This window comes from Sorex fumeus, unplaced genomic scaffold, assembly GCF_029834395.1.
Source record: "Sorex fumeus unplaced genomic scaffold, SorFum_2.1 ptg000309l, whole genome shotgun sequence".
Taxonomy (NCBI): domain Eukaryota; kingdom Metazoa; phylum Chordata; class Mammalia; order Eulipotyphla; family Soricidae; genus Sorex; species Sorex fumeus.
In genome coordinates this window covers 104,273-128,653 of record NW_026606366.1, presented here as the reverse complement: position 1 = coordinate 128,653, position 24,381 = coordinate 104,273, and the positions used below count along the sequence as shown (strand labels likewise).

At 51.1% G+C, this 24,381-nt stretch overlaps 1 protein-coding gene across 1 annotated transcript in view; it reads left to right on the top strand.

Moving 5' to 3' along the window:
- The window catches only part of VAV1 (vav guanine nucleotide exchange factor 1), a 53,877-nt gene that overhangs the window by 2,779 nt on the left and 26,717 nt on the right, over window positions 1–24,381 (top strand). The window contains 1 exon segment of the mRNA XM_056109543.1: window positions 24,045–24,161. Within this exon segment, the coding sequence (XP_055965518.1) occupies window positions 24,045–24,161 (117 nt within the window).

Here is a 24,381-nt window from a genome sequence, read left to right as displayed (position 1 = left end):
CGGGGTGGGGAGAGGCAGCTACACACTGGGGATCTTGGTTCTCTGTGCTGCACTGTTAACAACAAGGGTCTCAGACCTGCCTGGTGTCTTCAAGTATCTTCACGATACCCTTAACTGGGGGAAATAGAACCAAACATGCCCCCTCCCCCCTTGCCTTGCCTCCTACCCCCAGACTATGGCAGAGGAAGAAACTGCTCTTCTCGGCTCCCTGGTGTAAAGGCAAGGCGGTGTCTTGGGGAGGAGTTAGGCTTTAAGCAAAGGGGCCTTTTGGGTTGGGCGTTGCAGAGAGAGTAGGAGCTTTCTCATTGCTTGGGTTTCCTCTGCTCAGCTACCACAGGCCTCAGAAACGGCAGCGGGTGTTCTCTGGTTGGCCTCATCTGGGAGTGCTCCCTTGATCGTGTTTCTCTCCTGGAAGCAGACTCCCATGTCCAGCTCACGGCGGGGCTGTAGATGGGGAGCCACCAAGAGGGCATTGCAGGGGACCAGAGGAAGGGACCCCAAGAACAGTGCTCCTGACTTGTGGGCTCCTCCTTGTCAGAAGAGTGAACCCAGGAGCAACACCTGGCATCTGGTGGAAGGGCAGAGAGAAAAGAGAAGGTCGTGGCAGCACCAGGAAAGATGAGGGGCTATAATTAGGGGGCCACTGGGGCCAATGTCTCTCATTTCTTCTTCTGTTCTATTTTTAGACGGGGGGGAAGAGAGAGATCAGAAATAAGACTTGTGGGGCTGGAGCGATAGCACAGCGGGGAGGGCATTTGCCTTGCGTGTGGCCGACCCGGGTTCGATTCCCAGCATCCCATAGGGTCTCCTGAGCACCGCCAGGAGTGATTCCTGAGTGCAGAGCCAGGAATAGCCCCTAAGCATCGCTGGGTGTGACCCAAAAAAGAAAGAAAGAAAAAAATAATACTTATGGGACTGGAGAGATAGGACAATAGGGTGGGTGCTTATTTGGCATGTGGTCAGCCTGGGTTTGACCCCCCGGAACCCCCTAGCATTCCCAAGCATCACCAGGAGTGATTCCTGAGGGCAGAGTCAAGAGTAAGCCCTGAGCATCACCGGATATGACCCCCTAACAAACAAAAATCATATTTTCTTTTTTCTTTATTTTTATTATTATTATTTTTTTGATTTTTGGGTCACACCCGGCGATGCTCAGGGCTTACTCCTGGCTCATGCACTCAGGAATCACTCCTGGCAGTTCTCGGAAGACCATATGGGATGCTGGGAATCGAACCTGGGTCAGCCGCGTGCAAGGCAAACGCCCTACCCGCTGTGCTATTGCTCCAGCCCCTCTTTTTTCTTTATTATTATTATTATTATTATTATTTTACTTTTTGGGTCACACCTGGCGATGCTCAGGGGTTACTCCTGGCTCATGTACTCAGGAATTACTCCTGGCGGTGCTCGGGGGGCCATATGGGATGCTGGGAATCGAACCTGGATCAGCCATGTTGGCTCCATGTAAGGCAAACACCCTACCCGCTGTGCTATTGCTCCAGACCCTTTTTTCTTTATTTTTTTTTGTCACATTTATGTGCTCTGGGGACCAGGTGGGGCCAGCGATGGTACCTAGGCTCCAGCAAGCAAAGCATGAACTCAGCCCTTTCAGCATGTCCTCCATAGAAGACATGCTTTTACTCGTTGTTTTCCGAGGTGAGGGGATCCGATCTCTCAGTATGTCCATTAGCCATCTCTCCACTCCTCTCTAACAATCTCACTTCATCCCTCCACGTGTCCATTCATTCCACATGATCTATTCATCCCTCCATCTATTCCTCCATCACCCATCCGTCCATCCCTCCACTCATCCATTCATCACCCCTCAATCATTTTTCCATCCTTCCAATCATCCATCCATCATGACTTTGTCCCTCCACTCATATCTCCATCCCTCCACCCATCCATAATCCATCCACCTGCTCATCTGTTCCTCTACCTACCCACCCACCCACCCATCCATCTATCCACCTACTCATGTCTCAGTTCATCTATCCACTCACCCATCCATCTATATTCCCACCCACCTATCCACCCGCTGCTCCATCCTTCATCCATCTACCCACCCACTCATTCATTCATCCACCCCTCCATCCATCATTCATCATCCATCATCCACTCATCCATCCATCACTCATTCCTCTACCATCCATCCATCACCGATCCATTTAGCATCATCCACATCCATCCATCCATCAACCATCATCCATCCATCCGTCCGTCCATCCATCCATCCATCCATCCATCCATCATCCATCATCCCTTCACCCATCCATCATCCATTCATCCACCATTCAACCATCTGTCATCCATACAGCCATCATCAGTCCATCCATAATATATCAATCATTCATCCATCCATCGTTCATCATCAACTCATCCATCCATCACTCATTCCTCTACCATACATTCATCACCGATTCATTTAGCATCATCCATATCCATCCATCCATCAACCATAATCCATCCACCCATCCATCCATCCACCCATTCACCCGCCCATCCATCATCCATCTATCCATCCATCCATCCATCCATCCACCCACCCATCTATCCATCCATCTATCCACCCATCCATCCACCCACCCACCAACCCATCCACCTGCCCATCCACCTGCTCATCCATCATCCATCCATCCATCCATCCATCCATCCATCTATCCGTCCGTCCATCTGTCCATCCATCCATTCATCCACCATTCAACCATCTTTCATCCATACAGCCATTATCAGTCCATCCATAATCTATCAATCATTCATCCATCCATCATTCATCATCAACTCATCCATCCATCACTCATTCCTCTACCATACATCCATCACCGATTCATTTAGCATCATCCATATCCATCCATCCATCTGTCCATCCATCCATCCATCCATCTGTCCATCCACCCATCCATCCATCCATCCATCCATCCATCCATCCATCCATCTGTCCATCCATCCACCATCCACACATTCAGCAATTTCAGTGTATGCCAGACCCTGTGCTTGGTGCTGTGACAGTAGTGACAAGACACCCACGCACCCCTGACATCTCTTAGTGACAACCTACTGGAAGACCAGCAGCAAGTAGATAAGGGAAATTCAAGGATTGCCAAGGAATTCATGTGTTTGGGAGCAAACAGAGAATGAAAGCGTTTTTATTTTTCTGGGGGAAGGGTCACACTTTTGAATAGGATGTCCAGGAAGTTGTATGTGAAAAGTGACATTTGAGCCAAGACCTGGAGAACGTGAGGGAATCAACCATCTGAACCCAGAGAATCAGGGATCCCGGTACCCTCAGTACAAACACCCCCCAAAGTAGGTATGGATTGATGCCCCTCATTTAGGCCAGATTGCAGAGGGTTGGCAGAGGAAACCCTTTGGAGATCTGAGGTCACAGGGAGGTTGGAGAAGCCCCCACTCCCCACTGCAGCTTGACACAATGGGGGTACATATCCTAGATAAAAAGATGACATTTTTTTCTTTTGGCTTTTTGAGTCACACCCGGTGATGCTCAGGGGTTACTTCTCACTCTGGACTCAGGAATCACTCCTGGAAGTGCTTGGGGACCATATGGGATGTTGGGAATCGAACCCAGGTCAGCTGCTTGCAAGGCAAACGCCCTCCCCGCTGTACTAACACTCCAGCCCCGAAACTTTTTTTTTCTTTTTTGTGGTCTGCACCTGACAGGTTGAGGGCTAACTCCTGGCTCTGCACTCAGGGATAACTCCAGGCAGGGCTCAGGGGATCCTATGGTTGCGGGGGATTGAACCCAGGTCAGCTGCGTGCAAGGCAAACGCCCTCCCTGCTGCTCTATCTCTCCAGTCCCTGCAAGAGATGAAACTTTATGGCCCAAGTGGAGAGGAAGGGACAAATTGTGACAGTCATTGTGGGGAAGATCCATCAGGACATGCCGGTCGATTAGCTGTGGGTGGGGGCAGGCTCTGGGCTGAGGCAGTGCCAAGGTTCACTGATGCATGAGCAGAAGCAAGAAAGAGCGGTCATAGGAGAGTTAGAACAGGATGGGGGAACCTTGACAGGGAGAGGGTGGTGGCTCAGAGGAGCCAGATCTGGGTTCGAATCCTGGAGCTGGGGCAGGAGTTGTTTCTTGTTGTTTGGGTTGACAGATCAGGGTTACAACACTTGCACTGCACGGGGTGAGCCCTGGTTCAATCCCTGGCACCACAGAGGGTTTCCAAAGCACCCCGCCAGGCATGATCCCTGAGCACTGAGCCAGGAGTCATCCCTGAGCACTGCGGGAATGTGCCCCTACCCTCTGATAACACATTCTTGGGGCGGGTTCAGCAGGGAAGACACTTGCTTTGCATGCAGCCAAGCTGGGCTCTATCCGAGGGCGGCTATGTGATCACTGAGCACAGAGCCAGGAGTCAGCCCTGAGCACTGCCGTTTGTGGCCCAGAAACCAAAATAACAAAACCAAAACCAAACCCCCACCCCAAACCAAGAAAAAAAAATAACACATTCTGATGATTCAAGTACTAAAATACGAGGACAGGGGCTGGAGAGATAGCACAGCGGGGAGGGCGTTTGCCTTGCACGCAGCCGACCCGGGTTCGATTCCCAGCATCCCATAGGGTCCCCCGAGCACCGCCAGGAGTGATTCCTGAGTGCAGAGCCAGGAGTAACCCCTGTGCATCGCCGGGTGTGACCCCAAAAGCAAAAAACTAAAAAAATAAAATAAAAAAATTAAAATACAAGGACAGCAGTGAGAGCATTTGCCTTGCATGCGGCTGACTCCGGCCCGATCCCTGGCACCCCATAGGGTCCCTCGAGCCTTCCTGGAGTAATTCCTGAGCACAGAGTCAGGAGTCAGCCCTGAGCACAGGGGGAGTGTGCTTCCTCAAAAACAAAACAAAACAAAAACAAAGCAAAAGAAAACAAAGCACAAAAAGTGCCCAGGGGAAATATTAACTTCTACCCTTGCCCTTCAAACTCTCTTCCTCACTTTCCCTGGAAGCAAAGTCTCTTTTGTTCGGTGTCCCTCATTTGCCTGTCCATCTTTCCAGTATTTCTTTATGCAAACATTAGCAGAAGGGAACTTTGGAGCATTGCGACACTCACTCCGCCAGGAACGTGGCACCCACCACCACAATTGTTTCGTTCTTTTTTCCTCATTTGCATAACCCTCTGGGCAGTTTTCCTAAACCTACCCTGGTTGGTGGGTGTCACTCACTCGTTTGTACATTTGAATATATTTTACTGTTGTTACTGTGTCTGGCATATCAGGTTCCTCATTAAAAAAAATAATTCAGGGTGCAAACATCCATCTACGGAACCAACCACTTCTATTGTGCTGTGTGTCAGGTGCATTTGCTTCAAGTAGGGGGTCACAAGCTCCAGGTTAAAGGATACCAACCATTGAGTGTGTATATATATTTTTTTTTTGGGGGGGTGTATGAGGTCAGAATACTGCCCACAGGCTTCCCTTGATGGTTTGCAGCCAAACAGGCAGTTCTGTGAGAGGATGTGGTGATATTTCCCCATGTGATGTTGGGGATTTCCTGGACCACACTGGTAAAGCATCAGGGATGTACCCAGGGATGCTTGGGGGAATCATGTGCTGACAAGAGACAGACCAGAATTGACTACATGCAAGGCACATGCCTCAACACCTCTACTGTCTTTCTGGCTCCTGGACCGCTAAGCAGTTTATAAATAAAGTTTTATTGGCACACAGTCACGCCTACCCACTTATGCATTTTACTAAGGGCAGAATCTGGGCTGCAGGATGTTTGTTGAACTAAAGTTTTACTGGTGCACAGTTACACTCACTCATTTATGTGTTGTTCAAAGAGCAGAATCTGGACCATAAGGTGTTAGAATAAATTGTTTTTTTTTTTTTTTTGAGGAGGGTGCTACACCCTGCAGTGCTCAGGACTTACTCCTGGCTCTAAGTTCAGGGATAACTCCTTGGTAGTGCTCTGGGGACCACACAGGGTGCTAAGGACAGAATCCTGGTTGGCTGCAGGCAAGACAAGAGCCTTACCCCAGTGATCGTCCTCTGGCCCCTGTTTTATTTAATTGAAGTTTTTTTTTTCTCTTTGGGTCACAGGAGTTCCTCCTGGCTCTGTACTCAGGAACCACTCCTGCTGGTGCTCGGGGGACTATATGGGATGCTGGGAATCGAACCTGGGTCGGCCACGTGCAAGGCAAACACCCTGAGCCTTGCTGTACTATCGCTGCAGCCGCTTAATTCAAGTTTCACTGGTTGGAAGCCGTGTCCTCCTACAGTACTGTTTAGAGGGCAGGATGGGGGAAGCCAGGGTGTTTTTGTATGAATAAAGTTTTATTGTCACACAGCCACACCCACTCATTTACATTTGGTCTGAGTGTAGAGCTGGGTACTTTCCAGAGACTGACCCGTGGGGCTGAAGCTACTACTCCAGATCTCTGTAGGAAAAGTGTGCTTGTCCTGACCTCCACACTATGATACATAAACTTATTTAACCCCCCCATACCAACCCACTCCCATTCAGGGGTCCATGCGCGGCTAGACATCAAATTGGACCACCCGCAAAGCCGGTGCTCTGCCCACTGAGCCATCTCCCTGGCTCTGGGTCCTGCTGTTGACAGACACTTGAATTGTTCCAGGCTTTTATTGGGGGGGTGGGGGGAGTGGGGAGCACACCCAGCGGTGCTCTGGGGTTCCTCCTGGCTCTGCACTCAGGAATCCCTCTCGGGGATGCTCAGAGGACCCTGTGTGATGGGGATGCCGGGGATCAAACCTGGGTTGGCCGTGCAGGGCAAACGCCCTCCCCGCTGGACTATCACTCCGCCCCCAAGCTTCAAACACTCCAACATCAAACTTCAGCAATCGATAATGTTGTCTAGGTGTCCTTTTACAACTTCTCCATTTGTGAATTGTGCCAGGCCATCTGCACTTTCATTTTTTTTTTTTTTGGAGGGGGGAAGGCAGAGTTGGAGGTGTTTATTCCTGGCTCTGTGCTCAGGGGTGGCCCTTGCGGGTCTTGGGGAGACCATATGGGACGCTGGGGATTGAACCCCGGTCAACTGTGCATATGGCAAGCACCCTACCTGCTGTATTATATCTCTAGACAGCCCTGTATGATTGTTTTGTGATATGTGAGGAAACCACCAAAACTTCATTCCTATCTTCAGGAGGCCCTTATCAAGGACAGATGACAGAGGAGATAGAGAACTTAAAAAAGAACGTGGCCATCTCTAAACGTTTTTTTTTTTTTTTTTACCGTTGCTATACACATAAGCAAATATATCCGTGGGATAAATTCTCCGAAGGCTTGGCTGGCTCAAAGCCTGTGAGTTCTTCTTCTTTTTAAAAATAGATCTTGCCAAATTCTTCTCCCTTGGGATTGCTCCCATATTAATCGTCCCAATTACACGGCCACTAGCAATGTCGGAGAGCATTCGTCTTGCCAAGAGAGCGTTCTCTTGTCAGCCTTGGATTTTCGCCAACGGGACGGGTCCTAAATGGAACATCTCTGGCTTGATTTACTTTCTTTCTTCTTCGGAGTGACACTGAGCCTCTTTTTCCTGTGTTGAAGTGTTATTTATAGCTTCTCTCTTTGAAATAATCAGATCGGTTCGTCTCATTTTCCCAGTGCTCTTGCTTTCATTCTCCCTTCTAAGATGCTTGACATATTTCTCTTATTGATTTTCCAGGAGATCTTTTTTTTTTTTTTTTTTTACTTTTTTTCTTTTGGCAGCACTCGGCTTGTGTTGCGAAAAGAGACTCAGAGCTTACTCCTGGACCTGTGCTCAGGGACCACTCCCGATGATGCGGGGGGGGGCCGCAAAACCACTCTCCGGTCCGCGGAGGTGGCCCTAGGATCCGTAGGTGCAGGGAAGGACCGACCGAATGAACACAAGACACAAGAGACAGGACGCAGCTCAGAAACAGAGAGAAAAAGGGACAGAACTTTATTGGGGGCAATCAGGGTATATATCCATTAGTGAGGCAGCTACACAAAAGGTCGTGCCCTTATATGGTTAGGAAGGTTTGTTTTCACCTATCATGCATTACAAGGTTTATGTGTATCTGGTACCAGACACGAGGTGATTACACAAAGGGCCATGTCCATATGATTTACAAAATTTACATGCATCACCTACCAGACACGAGATAGTTACTTCTTGTTATTACTGACAGCCATGACAGATGTTCTCTCAGGATAACCATACATCAAGATAACCATACATAGCACTGGTTTTGCCTGTTGCGGGGTCACGTAGGTCAAGATGACCATACATAGCACAGGCTGTGCCTGCTGTGGGGTCGTAGGTCAGGATGACCATAACTAGCACAGGCACTTAGGCCTTGGTCAGTTAAGGGGCCAGCTTCCCACACGATGAAGCTTAGGGAACCTTATGGGATGCGGGGATTAAACCTGGGTCGGCAGAATGCAAGGCAAGCATCTTTTTTTTTTTTTTTTTTTGCTTTTTGGGTCACACCCGGCAATGCACAGGGGTTACTCCTGGCTCTGGACTCAGGAGTTACTCCTGGCGGTGCTCAGGGGACCCTATGGGATGCTGGGAATCGAACCCGGGTCGGCCGTGTGCAAGGCAAACGCCCTACCCGCTGTGCTATCTCTCCAGTCCCAAGGCAAGCATCTTACCTGCTGGGTACTATCATTCGGGTCCTATTCTGGAGCTCTTTTTTGTTTTTTTTGTTTTGCTTTTTGGGGTCACACCCAGCAATGCTCAGGGGTTACTCTTGGTTCTGCACTCAGGAATCACTCCTGGCGGTGTTTGGGGGATCATATGGGATGCCGGGGATTGAACCCGGGTCGGCTGCGTGCAAGGCGAAATGCCCTACCCGCTGTACTATCGCTCCGGCCCTGGAGCTCTTTAGAGACGAGACTGGTTGGGATTTGAAATCAGGGGGTTCACTGGCTTTCTGACCTCCTGGGAGAAAAGTGAGTTCTGATTGTGTGGTCTGCAAAGTGAGTGTGTCAATTCATCCCAGAGTTGGTTAAGGCTGAAATGTGGCTATGGTAGTGACTGAGTGTTACGTGGACCAGCTCTCACTGCCTACAAGTCCCTCCGGCGGTTCCTGTCCATGGGTCTGACACCCCCAGGAGCGTGTGGCATCAGTCAGGATGCGTCCTGGCAGTTGCAGAACATCACTTTGTTGACCATGAACACTTGTTCCTTGCTCACATTCCAACTGGAGCGGGGGACCTAACTCATGGGGCCGGAGTTGTGTTAGAGGTGTTCTGTCGGGGCCAGAGAGATGGGACAGAGGTGAATGGAACTTAAGGTATTATGGGAGCAGGGAGGTGGGAGTTCCTCTGGAGCAATCAGGGTTGACTTCTTGGAGGTGGTGACCTGCTCATTGAGTGTGGGATGTTGGGGCTCTACTCGAGGGTTCCAAAGGAGTTCTAGTTGTCTCCCTTGCTGACGTTAGTGGTGTCTGGACGTGGTGAAGACTGGTGTGTTGGGTGCAGCTGGGCTTCTGAAGAGCTTATCGTATTATCCCTTTTTCAGATCAGGGAAGTTTCTTTGGATTTTAGGGGGAGCTTGAGAATCAGGCTCTCGAGGGGAACAATGGGAGAAATTAGGATGTTCGGTAGGAGAACTGAACACTTCAGTTGAGGAAACTCTAACCTTCCTCTGCAGAAGTTTCAACCAAGAGTCTTCGACCTTGTGACCAAACCCCCCCAACTGAAGCTGACTTAGTCAAAAAAAATTTTTTTTAGGTCCCATAATGGGACAGCTGCGAAGAAAACGCCTTCAGTTCTGGCTGGATCCAGGAGCTCAGTCAATTTTCCAGATCCTCCCCATTTAATTAATTTTGTGTGTGTGTTTTCTCTACGCTCTATAATTTATCCCCCTGATGGAGGCAGACAAGGGTGTCCAATCAGTTTTCCCACAATTCTGCGTTTAGTGGAAAATGAGAAGGTCTGTTCTATAATGGCCTCTAAAGTCGGAATCTGTTTTGGGGTATGTGTGTGTGTGTGTGTGTGTGTGTGTGTTGGGGGTGGAGGGAAGAGTGTAATATGTTGTCCGGGATGGGGGAATAGGTGCTGTAATTGGCCAAGCAGAGGTTCTGTACCTATTCATTTTTTTTTATTTTTATGTCTTGGTCACACCTGGTGGTGCTCCAGTAGTAACTCAGAGCTTCTCCCTGGCTCTGTGCTCAGAAATCATTCCTGGTAGGCTTGGGGGACCATATGGGATGCTGGAGACCAAACCCAGTTCGGTTGCATTGTAAAGTGAGCACCCTACCCACTGCACTACCCACTGCACCATCTCTTCGGCCCACCATTCCCACCCTTAAGCTAATCTCTGTAGCCGGGAGAAGAGGCTGCTCTGATTGGCCAGGCTGAGGTCACAAGCTATTCCTGGGCCAATAGCTATGTCTGGAGATTAGGCGTGTTCTGACCAGCCAAGTGGAGGCCACTTATGCTTATTCCTGAGGTTGGGGCCCCAGAGGATTGGTGGGGGAGGAACTATGAGGGGCAGGAGGAGTGAGAATAGAAATTAACGTTGTCTAGGGGCCGGAGCGATAGCATAGTGGGTAGGGCGTTTGCGTTGCAGGGGGCTGACCCGGGTTCGATTCCTGGCATCCCATATGGTCCACCAAGCACCACCAGGAGTAATTCCTGAGTGCATGAACCAGGAGGAACCCCTGAGCATCACTGGGTGAGATTCCCGCTCCCCTTCAAGAAAAAGCAAAAAAATAAAAAAATAAAAAAAAGAGGGGCTGAAGTAATAGCACAGCAGGTAGGGCGTTTGCCTTGCACGCAGCCGACCCGGGTTCGATTCCCAGCATCCTATATGGTCCCCCGAGCACCGCCAGGAGTAATTCCTTAGTGCATGAACCAGGAGTAACTCCTGTGCATCCCTGGGTGTGACCCCCCCCCAAAAAAAAGCAAAAAAAAGAAAAAAAGAAATAACGTGCCTGGTGTCTGGAAGAACTGAAGGTCAGCACTGCTGACCCTGGGCCCACGTCATTCTCTGTCATGGGGCCAAGGTGGCAGTGATGACCAGAGCGTCCAGAACAAGACATTTCTTTAGGGGCTGGAGCGATAGTCCAGCGGGGAAGGCACTTGCCTTGCACCCAGCCGACCCAGGTTCAATCCTCGGCATCCCTTTGGCTCCCGGAAGCACCGCCAGGAGTAATTCCTGAGCACAGGACCAGCACGACCCCCTGAGCAGCCGTAGGTGTAAAGGTAAAAGGTAAAGGCCCTCCCGTTGGTCGTCGATTTGCTCGAGCGGGCCCAGTAACGTCTCCATGGGAGACTTTGTTGTTACTGTGTCTGGCATATCGAATACTCTCGGTAGCTTGCCGGGCTCTCCGAGAGGGGCAGAGGAATCGAACTCGGGTTGGCCATGTTGGCCGCTTGTAAGGCGAACGCCCTACCGCTGTGCTATTGCTCCAGCCGCCCCTCTCGGAGAGCCCGGCAAGCTACCGAGAGTATTCGATATGCCAGACACAGTAACAACAAAGTCTCCAATGGAGACGTTACTGGGCCCGCTCGAGCTTGAGCCGTAGGTGTAACCTCCTAAAAATAAAAAGAGAGAGAGAGAGAGAGAGAGAGAGATTTGTTTGTGAGGCAAGTCAACTTCCTGTCGCTGGTGACATTCGAAGAGAAATGACAGACTTGGGTATGATCATGAGGAGAGGGAGAAGCCTTCCGGTGCAGAATATGGTCTTGGTGGTCACTCCCAGCCAGGACCTCGCTGGGAGTGACAAAAGGAAGGGCTTGGGGCGCACACGCAGTCTCACTGCAGTTCATGGCCAAGCGGGGGAGAGTCACTGCTGGTCTGTCTGTCTGTTCTTCCCTGGCTGCTCTGACAAAGTAACACAATCCCACGGCTGCGACAACAGAACTTGCCTCCCAATCCCCGGGCCCAGAAGCCTGGAATCAAGGAGGGTTTCTGCGGTTCTCCGTGTTTTGCATCTAGTGCTGGCCTCCAGGACGCTTATGGGATCCCTCTGGGTAATCCAGCGTGATTCCGTACTCTGAGATCCTCAATTTAATTATCTCTTGCCAGGTCTTCCGCTCCCTCCCCCCTCCTCTTCCTCCTCTTTCTTCTAAATAAGATCCCAGTGGGGCTGGAGCGATAGCACAGCAGGTAGGGCGTTTGCCTTGCACGCAGCCGACCCGGGTTCGATTCCCAGCATCCCATAGGGTCCCTCGAGTACCGCCAGGAGTCATTCCTGAGTGCATGAGCCAGAAGTAACCCCTGTGCATCGCCAGGTTTGACCCAAAAAAAAGCAAAACAAAAAAAGCAAAAGCAGGGGCTGGAGCAATAGCCCAGCGGGGAGGGCGTTTGCCTTGCATGCAGCCGACCAGGGTTCGATTCCCAGCATCCCATAGGGTCCCCCGAACACCGCCAGGAGTAATTCCTGAGTGCAGAGCCAGGAGTAACCCCTGTGCATCGCCAGGTGTGACCCAAAAAGCAAAATAAATAAATAAATAAATAAATAAATAAAATAAAATGAAATTTAGGGCTGGAGCAATAGCACAGCGGGTAGGGCATTTGCCTTGCACGTGGCCGACCTGGGTTCAATTCCCAGCATCCCATAGGGTCCCCCGAGCACCGCCAGGGGTAATTCCTGAGTGCATGAGCCAGGAGTAACCCCTGTACATTGCCGGGTGTGACCCAAAAAAAAAAAAAAAGATCCCAGTATCAGATTCCAGGAGTTGAATAAAGAGGAATTTTTAATATTTTTTTTCTCCATATCCAGCTGACTCCTGGCTCTGTGCTCAGGGATCACTTCTGTGGGCTTGGGGAGCCCTAGGGGGATCAAACCCAAGTTGGCCTGGTACAAGGCAAATACCCTGCTCACTGCCCCATCCCTCCGAATCTTTTATGGGGGACCCATGTTGAACCCGTACCGGAAAGCAGCAAATGGGACAGGATGCCAATTCTCAGTGTTGCAGACCCAATAAATCAAGGATGAAGATGAGAGAGGAAGTAGGAAAAGGGACATGTATTCTGAGGGTGGTAAAATAAAACTGGGAGCTTAAGGAAGGTGATCCGGCTCAGGGATAAAGGTTTGGGGAAAGCTGTGCAAAGGTCCTGTGGTAGGGAAGGCTGTGTGAGAGGGAGGGGGTGAATGGGGGCAGAGAGGAGCAGGATTAAGGCATTTTTTTTTTTTTTTTGCTTTTTGGGTCACACCCGGCAATGCACAGGGGTCACTCCTGGTTCTGCACTCAGGAATTACCTCTGGCGGTGCTCAGGAGACCATATGGGATGCTGGGAATCGAACCTGGGTCGGCCACGTGCAAGGCAAACGCCCCACCCGCTGTGCTATTGCTCCAGCCCCAGGATTAAGGCATTTTACATCAGTGTGACAGTGGGTCTTCGGAGGGTTTGTTTGATTTCAGTTTTGGGTTCTGAGCCAAAAAAAAAAAAAAAACCCAAAACCAGAAACCCAGCAGTGCTCAGGGTTTACTTCTGCTTGGTGGGGCCCTGAGGAACTCCCAGCAGTGTTCAACCACCATGAGGTGGTGGAGATTGAACTCAGGGCTCCTGCATGCAAAACTTGTACATTAGCCCTTTGGGACATTTCCTTGGCCCCGTCAATCTTTATTATTAGGTTTTGGGGGCAGCCCCGGTGGTGCTCAGGGTTGACTCTTTGCTCTGTGCTCAGGGATCACTCCTGGTGGGGCTCAGCGGTTATTCTCCCAGCCCTGTGCTCAGCAGCGCCCCCTGGTGGTGTTGCATTCTGTGTCCAGGATCGAACCCAGGTTGGCTGCATACAAGGCAGGCACTTGACCCGTTCTGCCACTCCTGCTCCACATCCCCGGGCATCTTTTCAGTCACAGGGCACAGCAAGGGCTATTTGCTGTGCTCACTTGCTGTGCTCACGAGCACTTAGACATCGCCCAAGCCCCAGGGATCATAGGCGGCAGAGTTCTCAGGATCCTGGGTCAGTTTCACATGGCAGGGATTTAAATCTTGACTCCCTTTTTTTTTTTTTTTTTTTTTGCTTTTTGGGTCACACCTGGCGATGCACAGGAGTTACTCCTGGCTCTTGCACTCAGGAATTACTCCTGGCGGTGCCCGGGGGACCATATGGGATGCTGGGAATCGAACCCGGGTCGGCTGCATGCAAGGCAAACGCCCTACCCGCTGTGCTATCGCTCCAGCCCCTCAACTCCCTACTTTTGGGGAGGGGCTTTTGGGCCATCCCAGAAGTGCTCAGGGGCTATGTCTGGCTCTGTGCTCAGGAGTGACTCCTGACTCAGGGTCGGGGAGGATCAGATGAGCGGACCAGGGATTCAAATCGTATGCATGCAAGGCAGATGTCTTTTTTCCTGTACCATCTCTCTGGCTCCTTCAATTAAAAAAAATATATATTTTTTTGGCTACACCTGGTGGTGCTCAGGGTTTATTTCTGGTTTTGTGCTCAGGGATCATTCCTGGCGGGGATTGGAGGACCATATGGGGTGCTGGGGATTAAACCCACATCTGCCACGTGCCAGGCAAACGCCCTCCCGGCTGTCCTCTTGCTCCCGGCCCTCCCCTTCAGTCTTGACTGAGGGATCTTGTGAAAGTCCCTGAACTTCTGCAGAACTGTTTCCCCATCCTTTGATTGTACGTGCAAGGAGAGGTCCTACACATGGGGACTGTGATAAGAATGAAAGGAGTGATTGGTGGCAAAGTCCGACAGCACCAGGGAGCGATCGGGAGAAATGTCCATGGGAGTTAAGATCACTTTGGAAAGGGGTGGGGACAGAAGGCATCTGAGGTTTGAAGGGGACAGGAAAGGAGAGAAAACAGTTACTCAGGTGGAAAATCAGAGAGAGAGAGAGAGAGAGAGAGAGTACTGAATTCAAGCATCTCACCTGCTATCCTATCTCTCCAGTCCATTAGTATGACCTGGGGGGGGGGGGGCGGTATGTGTGCCAATGAGTCTTTGAAGTATCACCGAGTTACTAGCTGCCGAGTCAAATCCCTATTCCCTGGATTAGGGTTTAGCCGGGAAAGCAGAAAGTACCAATGTAGGTTTCAACAGAAATAATACAGTTCGCGGAATTGACTCCTGAAGAAAAATAGGAAGTACTAAGGTAGATTCTGAGCTGAAGAAGCAGTGGGAGGAGGCGGTGGCTTCAGGACGGAAGTTTCAGGGCTATTCCGTGGAAGCTAGGACCTTAAGGGAGATGGAGGTATCGAGGGAGAGACAAGAAAGACACACTCTGGATTCTTTTCCTTCCTTGGGCTCCTCTCCAGCCTGGTCCTCCCATTGGCTAAACCTACCTAGGCGCACCCATTGACTTAAACCTTCATGGTCCTCTTATTGGCCAAGCCTATATGAACTTCCTGGGTGCAAGGATCCTGAGAAATGTAGTTTCCTTTTGCTACACAGCTCCAAAACCACCAACCCACCAAACGCCCAAACACCCAAAACACCCAAACTCAGAAAACAAGCCCCTAATCTGCTGTCCTCTCTCGGTTTCCCCAGCATCAGGGTGGTCTCCATGTTTTGGCGCTGACCTATGGAGTGGAGATAAACATTTATGGGTGCATGGTCAGCCTTTTCCAAACACTTACAAAGTGGGGGCCCCGAGAGACAGCCCAATGAGAGAACTCCGGGTTCTTGGCTTTCTCCGGAACCTCATCCACAAGCACAGTCCAGAGCTCTTTGTCCACCCCATACCACATACTCACACTATTGTAATTAATTGATCATTTCTGGTAATATCTCTGCTCCAAGACTGTTCCCTTGGGGGCTGGAGAGATAGCACAGCGGGGAGGGTGTTTGCCTTGCACGCAGCCAATCTGGGTTCGATTCCCAGCATCCCATATGGTCCCCTGAGCACCGCCAGGAGTAACTCCTGAGTGCATGAGCCAGGAGGAACCCCTGTGCATCGCCGGGTGTCACCCAAAAAGCAAAAAAAAAAAGACTGTTCCCTTGCTGGACTCTGGATCCTGCTGGTCAGGGTTCTGTCTGTTTGAGCCAGCACCAGGTCCCAGGAACTTAATTCATGGTAAACGTATGTTTTTTCGAGGGTCAGGAGGACTGGTCACAGTTGGAAGCTTGCCACAAGTTGAGCGTAGTGGGGGGTGGGGGGGAGAGAAGAGAGAGAGAGAGAGAGAGAGAGAGAGAGAGAGAGAGAGAGAGAGAGAGAGAGAGAGAGAGAGACATTGGGGTCATTGGTGGTGGGAAATGGAGAGAGAAATGGAGAGAGAGAGAGAGAGAGAGAGAGAGAAACATTGGGTTCATTGGTGGTGGGAAATGTACACGGTGAAGTGACAGGTGTTGGAACTTGGAACATTGTATCACTGAAACTCAATCATGAACACCTTTGCAACTGTGTATCTCATGATGATTTAATTTAAAAAAAAAAATCTTTTGGAGCGGGTGGTGTTCACCCAGCAGTACTCAGGAATCTGGGGGCTAACTCACATAGAAACTTGGTTAACCAGGGCAGGCGGTTCAAAGCTGTTGGGTGCAAGAACCGCTGAGTTACTTGGACCTTGTGACACCTGAGAAGCGCCGGGGACACACCCCTCGGTGCTCAGGGCTGCAGTGGCAGTGGTGGAAGGTCCCCAGCAGCACCTCTAAGCCCAGAGCGGGGTGTATAGGAAGCGTTTTGTCCAATTCAGACTTTCAGCTCAGCAGGCTGGAGACTGGGTAGAAATTTTTCACTCCCTGGGTGAGGGTGGAGAAACTGAGATCCCCCAGAAGGTGCAGAGCTGAGCCATCGCGGCAGCGTGGGAGGTGGTGTGTGTGTGTGTGTGTGTGTGTGTGTGTGTGTGTGTGTGTGTGTGTGTGAAGGGAGAAGCAGCCGGGTAGGCGCCTGCAGGCCACAATGAGGCTTCACACACTGTTTCCGGCACTCGAGAGGGGTGCACGGTCCCCGCACCCCCCCACCCCCTTAGGTGAAGTCTCACCGCTCAAGGGGCTGCAGCCTGAAAGCAGCGGGGGGGCTCCCCCCTTTTGTGGCCCAGCAAGCCCGGGTAACAGGCATTTCCTGTTTCCGGCAGCCTCCCTGGGGCGGCGTGGGGGTGGGGCAGCGGTTGTCCCCTGCTGCACAGGGCTCAAGGGTCCCCATCTCCTCCCTCCCTGCGCCACCTCGGCCACCCTGGAGGGCCTCTGCTGCAGATCCCTTGAAGCAGGCTACCTCAGGAGCCAGTATTTGCCGCGCTCTCTTGGTCTCAGGCTAGACCCGGGCTGGTGGAGGTGCCCCCTCCCCGCCTCCCAGTTCATGCACCACCCTCAAAGGGGAAGTGTCTGGGTGCTGATTTGCCTACCAGGCAAGAGGCCAAGCCAAGTCTGCTATTCTGGTGGAAGGAGGAGGGGAGCCAAGGGATGCACCCCTCCTCACCCGCCAAGGAGGGAGGTGAACTGAACTCTCCTCCTCCACGGGTTCCAAGCTCTTGCTCTCCTCCTCCACGCTCTTTTTTTTTTTTTTGCTTTTTGGGTCACACCTGGCGATGCACAGGGGTTCCTCCTGGCTCTGCACTCAGGAGTTACTCCTGGCGGTGCTCAGGGGATCATATGGGATGCTGGGACTTGAACCCCGGTCGGCCTCGTGCAAGGCAAACGCCCTACCCGCTGTGCTATCTCTCCAGCCCCAAGAATTTATTTTATTTTATTTATTTATTTATTTATTTATTTTTGGCTTTTTGGATCACACCTGACGATACACAGGGGTTCCTCCTGGCTCTGCACTCAGGAATCACCCCTGGCGGTGCTCAGGGGACCCTATGGGATGCTGGGAATCGAACCCGGGTCGGCCGCGTGCAAGGCAAACGCCCTACCCGCTGTGCCCCTCTCCAGCCCCTCACGCTCTCCTTTTTTCCCACGTTCTCCTTTTCCATTGGTTCCAAGCTCTTGCTCGCCTTCTCTTCCATTGGTTAGGAGCTCACGCTCAGCTCCCTGATTGGCTGCAGGGGCTCAGGCTCAGCTCCGTGATTGGCTGCAAGCTCGTGCTCTTTCTCCCATTGGATAGCAGCTCACGCTCTCCTCCTTGATTGGTCACAAGTTTATCCACGCCTCTTTCATCGTGTAGGAGCTCACGCTCAGCTCCGTGATTGGCTGCAAGCTCGCGCTCTTTCTCCCATTGGATAGCAGCTCACGCTCTCCTCCTCGATTGGTTACAAATCTATCCAGGCCTCTTTCATCGTGTAGGAGCTCACACTCAGCTCCTTGATTGGCTGCAGGGGCTCAGGTTCAGCTCCGTGATTGGCTGCAAGCTCGTGCTCTTTCTCCCATTGGATAGCAGCTCATGCGCTCCTCCTTGATTGGTCACAAGTTTATCCACGCCCCTTTCATTGTGTAGGGGGGCTCACGCTCAGGTCCGTGATTGGCTGCAGGGGCTCAGGCTCAGCTCCGTGATTGGCTGCAAGCTCGTGCTCTTTCTCCCATTGGATAGCAGCTCACGCTCTCCTCCTTGATGATTGGTCACAAGTTTATCCACGCCTCTTTCATCGTGTAGGAGCTCACGCTCAGCTCCGTGATTGGCTGCAAGCTCGTGCTCTTTCTCCCATTGGATAGCAGCTCACGCTCTCCTCCTTGATGATTGGTCACAAGTTTATCCACGCCTCTTTCATCGTGTAGGAGCTCACGCTCAGCCCCGTGATTGGCTGCAAGCTCGTGCTCTTTCTCCCATTGGATAGCAGCTCACGCTCTCCTCCTTGATGATTGGTTACAAGTTTATCCACGCCTCTTTCATCGTGTAGGAGCTCACGCTCAGCTCCGTGATTGGCTACTCATCCACACGCTCCTTTCCTCCCATTGGTTACGAGCTCTCGACACTCTCACGCCCTCCTCCCTGATTGGTTACAAGCGCCGTGTTCTCCTCCCCGGCTGGCTACTAGTGTAGCCGGCTGGGACCACCTTGTCCCACGCCGCAGGCTGAGCCGGCAGTGCACGGCCCACTAACCTCAGTTCTGCCTGCGGGCCAGGGGAGGGAGCCCCTGGCCCCAGCCTGGTGGGGCTGCTTGATGACTCAGGTTCCCTCTAGCCCCCCCACTCGGAGGCATCACATGACTTGGGGGAAGCCTGTCTCGGGGCTCAGCTGATCTCCCTGAGGTCAGGAAGCAACTTCCTCCTCGAGGCCACAACCGGACAGGGGTTCTGTGGTCACCCCCAGTCTCCCGGCTCCCCGGGGACGGGCCAGCCCCGGTCTGGAGTCTCACCACCACTCTGTCTGCCAGGCTGGAGCAGTTGTGTGCCCGTCACAGGCTGCACCCCTCCCTACTCATGATGCCACCTCGGTGGACACCCCAGGAGGCAGCTGGGAGGGGGTGGCGAGGCCCCTGGGTGGGAGAGCAGGGAGCCAGTTCCATTCTCTCTCTGTGGGCTGGACCGGGTGATCGTGGCTCTCTGAGCCTCAGGATGGCCATCTCTCAGATGGACGCTCATCCATCCATCCACTTTTGGACAAGATGCTGTTTGGGTCACATTCAACGGTGCTCCAAGCTTGGTGCTCAGGGGACCACGTGTTGTTGGGGCTAGAACCCAGGTTTCCCCTCCACATAGCATGTGCTCCAGCCACACTCAGCAGTCTTTCTGTTTTTTTTCCCCCCAACAACTTTTTTTAATTCTTAATTTTTTTATTTTTTGCTTTTTGGGTCACACCCTGCGATGCACAGGGGTTACTCCTGGCTCTGCACTCAGGAATCACCCCTGGCGGTGCTCAGGGGACCCTATGGGATGCTGGGAATCGAACCCGGATGGGCCGCATGCAAGGCAAACGCCCTACCTGCTGTGCTATTGCTCCAGCCCCACAACTTTTATTCATTTATTTATTTATTTTGAATATACATCACGGGTAGCTTGCCAGGCTTTGCCGTGCAGGCGAGATACTCTTGGTAGCTTGCTGGGCTCTCCGAGAGGGGCCGAGGAATCGAACTGCCAGACTCAGTAACAATTGTCACAGTGGAGACGTTACTGGGCACGCTTGAGCAAAATCAATGAAGAACGGGAGGACAGTGACCGTGACGGTGATTTTGAATATGTTTGGTGCCGGGGCCCAGGTCACGTACTTGGCCACAAAGCCCCCGTCTGGCCTCTCAACCCCCTTGAACTCATCCCAAGTGTGTACTTTTTTTTTCTTTTTTTGGCTTTTTTTGGGGCTTCCTCCTGGCTCTACACTCAAGAATTACTCCTGGCGGTGCTTGGGGGTCCCTCTGGGATGCCAGGGATCCAACACATGTTGGCCGTGTGCCAGGCAAACACCTTCCCCACTGTACTATCGCTCTAGCCCCGAGTGTGTGCTTTTCAGAGTTTTTATTCTTTTATTTTTTCTTTTTGGGTTACTCCCAGATCATGCACTCAGGAATTACTCCAGGTGGTGCTCGGGGGACCCTATGGGATGCTGGGAATCAAACCTGGGTTGGTCGTGTACAAGGCAACCACCCTACCGGATGTGCTATCACTCCAGCTCCATACTTTTTATTTTTTTCTCCATCTGTACTCCTGGCTCTGCACTCAGGGATCTCTCTTGGCAATGCTCAGGGGATCCTTTGGAGTGCCAGGCATAGAACCCGGGTCAACAAGCGCCCTCCTCAAGTATGATCTCTCTGGTCCACATCTTCTATTGTTTTTTAGAAGATTCCCCAGTATTATGTGGGAGATTCTCAATTTTTCCCTCTCAACTGCTGTTATTTTGCTGCTCAGAACTTCTAACAAGTTATTTATTTGTTTATTTATTTTTTGATTTTTGGGTCACACCCGGCGATGCTCAGGGGTTACTCCTGGCTCATGCACTCAGGAATCGCTCCTGGCGCTGCTCGGGGGACCCTATGGGATGCTGGGAATCGAACCTGTGTTGGCCATGTTGGTTGCGTGCAAGGCAAACGCCCTACCCGCTGTGCTACCGCTCCAGCCCCTATTTTTAAAATTTAATTTATTTTTTATTTTTTGTCTGTTAGGTATCTTTTATTTTATTTATTTATTTTTTACTTTTTATTAGTGAAACACCATGAGGTACAGTTATAGACTTACAAATTTTTGTGCTTGGGTTTCAGTTATGCAATGATCAAATTCCCATCCCTCCATCAGTGCCCATTCTCCACCACCAATGATCCCAGTATCCCTCCCACCCCCGTCCCCCCCATCCCACCCTACCTCTGTGGCAGGGCATTCCCTTTTGTTCTCTCTCTTGTTTTGAGTGCTGTGGTTTGCAAAAGAGACATTGAGTGGCAATCATGTTCGGTCTATAGTCTACTCTCATCACGCATCTCCCATCCTGGGAGGAACAGCCCAACACCCTTTATTTGGTGCTTCCTTCTCTATCTGAGCTGCCTTTTCCCCTAGTGTGTGCGGCTGGCCTCAAAGCCATGGAGTAATCCTCCTGGTACTTGTCTCAGCTATTCTTGGGTGTTTGTCTCCTATTTTGTTACTTTATGTTCCCCAGATGAATGCAATTTTTCTATGTCTGTCCCTCTCTTTCTGACTCATTTCGCTTAGCATGATACTTTCCATGTAGTACCACTTGTATATGAATTTCATGACTTCATCTTTTCTAACAGCTGCATAGTACTCTATTGTGTAGATGTACCAGAGTTTCTTTAACCAGTCATCTGTTCTCGGGCACTCAGGTTTTTTCCAGATTCTAGCTATTGTAAACAGTGCTGCAATGAATAAACAAGTGCAAATGTCACTTCGACTATACTTTTTTTGCCTTTCCGGGGTATATTATCAGGAGAGGAATTGCTGGGTCAAATGGGAGCTCAATTTCTAATTTTTTGAGAATCGTCCATACTGTTTTCCAGAAGGGCTGAACCAGTGGACGTTCCCACCAACAGTGAAGGAGTGTCCCTTTCTCGCCACATCCACGCCAGCATCGGTTGCTTTTGTTCTTTTGAATGTGGGCCAGTCTCTGAGGTGTGAGATGGTATCTCATTGTGGTTTTGATCTGCATCTCCCTGATGATTAATGATGTAGAGCATTTTCTCGTGTGCCTTTTAGCCATTTGGATTTCTTCTTCGGGAAAGTTTCTGTTCATTTCGTCGCCCCATTTTCTGATAGGGTTGGATGTTTTCTTCTTGTGGAGTTCAACCAGTACCTTGTATATCCTTGATATCAACCCCTTGTCGGATGTGTATTCGGTGAATATCCTTTCCCATTCTGTAGACTGTCTCTGTATTTTGGTCACTGTTTCTTTGGAGGTGCAGAAGCTTCTTAGTTTAAGATAGTCCCATTTGTTTATCTCTGTTTTCACTTGCTTGGCCAGTGGCGTGGCATCTTTGAAGATACCATTAGCTTCAATATCATGGAGGGTTTTGCCAACTTTGTCTAACAAGTTATTTTTTGAAAAAAAAAATCACCTTCATTTCCTTCTTTCTTTTTTTTTCCCTTTTGGGTCACACCCAGCGATGCACAAGGGTTACTCCTGGCTCTGCACTCAGGAATTACTCCTGACAATGCTCAGGGGATCATATGAGATGCTGGAAATCGAACCCGGGTCGTCTGCGTGCAAGGCAAATGCCCTACCCGCTGGGCTATCGCTCCAGCCCCCTCCCATGCTTCTTTTATTGTTGTTATTGTTGCTTGTGAGTCACACTGAATGCTGCTCAGGGGTTACTCCTGGTTCTGTGCTCAGGAATTACTTTTGGCAGTGCTTGGGGGATTGTATGGGACCAAGTCGGCAGCATGCAGACAAGTATCCACCCACTGAACTATTGCTCCGTCCCCTCTCATACTTTCTTGAGCTTTGCTGACTATCTGTACCTTTCTTTCTTTCTTTCTTTCTTTCTTTCTTTCTTTCTTTCTTTTTTTTTGCTTTTTGGGTCACACCCAGCGATGCTCAGAGGTTACTCCTGGCTCTGCACTCAAGCATCACTCCTGGCGGTGCTCAGGGGACCATATGGGATGCTTGGATTCGAACCCGGGTCAGCCGCATGCAAGGCAAATGCCCTCTCCGCTGGGCTATCGCTCCAGCCACCCTGTACCATCATTTCTTTGAGCTCATTAGACACCCTCACCACGCTGTCACTACGGTCTTTTTCTGAGGGGTCCAGAGCTGGTTGGTGTTGGTTCTGCCTTCCATGTTATTGTTTTTGCTCATTGAACTTGGTGGGTTTCTCTGCGTCTTTCCCGTTAGTTTCATGGCCAGAGCCCATGAATACGGCACAGGGAGCACATTCCAGCCCTCGTTCCTCACTTTTGTTTCGGGGGGTGGTGGTGGTGGGCTCCCAAGCACTCAGGCAGCCTGGGGGCCACTCTGGTGATGTCCCGGTGGTGTTTGGGATCACTTGGACCACCCAGGCAGTGCCTGGGGCCTCAGGGCTGCAGCTGGTGATGCCCATGCATGCGGGGCCCAGGAGGAAAGCCGGGTTGGGTGGGAGCAAGATGTGTCTTCATCTCTGTGCTCTCTCTCCAACCCCCACCCATTCATCTTTGTTTTAATTTTGGTTTTGGACCATAGCCAGTGATGCTCAGTGCTTTCTCCTGGCTCTGTGCTCAGGGATCACTCCGGGTGGGGCTTGGGGGACCACATGGGGTGGTGAGGATGGAAACCCAGTTGGCTGTGTGCAAAGCAAGTGCCCTCCCCGCTGGCCTGTGTGTGGATCAGGCTTGCAGAGTTTGTGAATGTTCGTGTGTGCTTGGTTCTGGGACCATCTGTGTCAGTTCCTGAGGGTCACCCCAGATTTGTGCTTGGGGTCCAGATGATCAAACCGGGGCCTCGCAGATGCAAAGCATGTGCTCCGGCCCTTTCACTTATCTTCCCAGTCTCAAAAGATCAAAGGCATTTTACCTTTTTTGGGGGGTGCCACATCGGGCGGTGCTCAGAGGTTCCTCCTGACTCTGCACTCAGGAATTAATTCTGGTGGTGCTTCAGGGACCATATGGGATGCTGGGGATCGAAGCGGAGATGTTTGTGTGCAAGGCAAAAGCGTCGTACCCCAGGTATTATGGTTCCAGCCCTATATACATTTTACTTACCGTGGGGGAAAAAAAAACGTAACTCTTGAGAGTAGAGCTGGCTTCAGGAACAGCTTGATCCAGGAGAGCAGCTTCAATAAGGGAGGTTGTTCCCAACAGTCCTCCAACGGGGCTACCCTGAGGCTTTGCACCCCTCTGTACCTTTGACTCACTCCTCCCAGTCACAGGGACTCCCTCATTTCTCTGTTCCCCTTGCCCCCCAGTTCCTGTGCCTGAAGAACATTCGGACCTTCTTGTCCACCTGCTGTGAGAAGTTTGGCCTGAAGCGGAGTGAACTGTTCGAGGCTTTTGATCTCTTTGATGTTCAGGATTTCGGGAAGGTGAGTGGGGCAGGGAGATCGGATCAGCTCCCCGGAACAGCTGGGCTCTTCCAGTTAAGAGTTTGTGCGTTTGCCTGTGTGCAAACAATTATGTGTGGTGTGTGCCTGTGTTTGTGTGTCTGTGTGTGTGTGTGCACGTGCTTTTTTATTTTTTATTTTTTTGGCTTTTTCTGGGTCACACCCAGCAATGCCCAGGGGTTGCTCCTGGCTTTGCACTCAG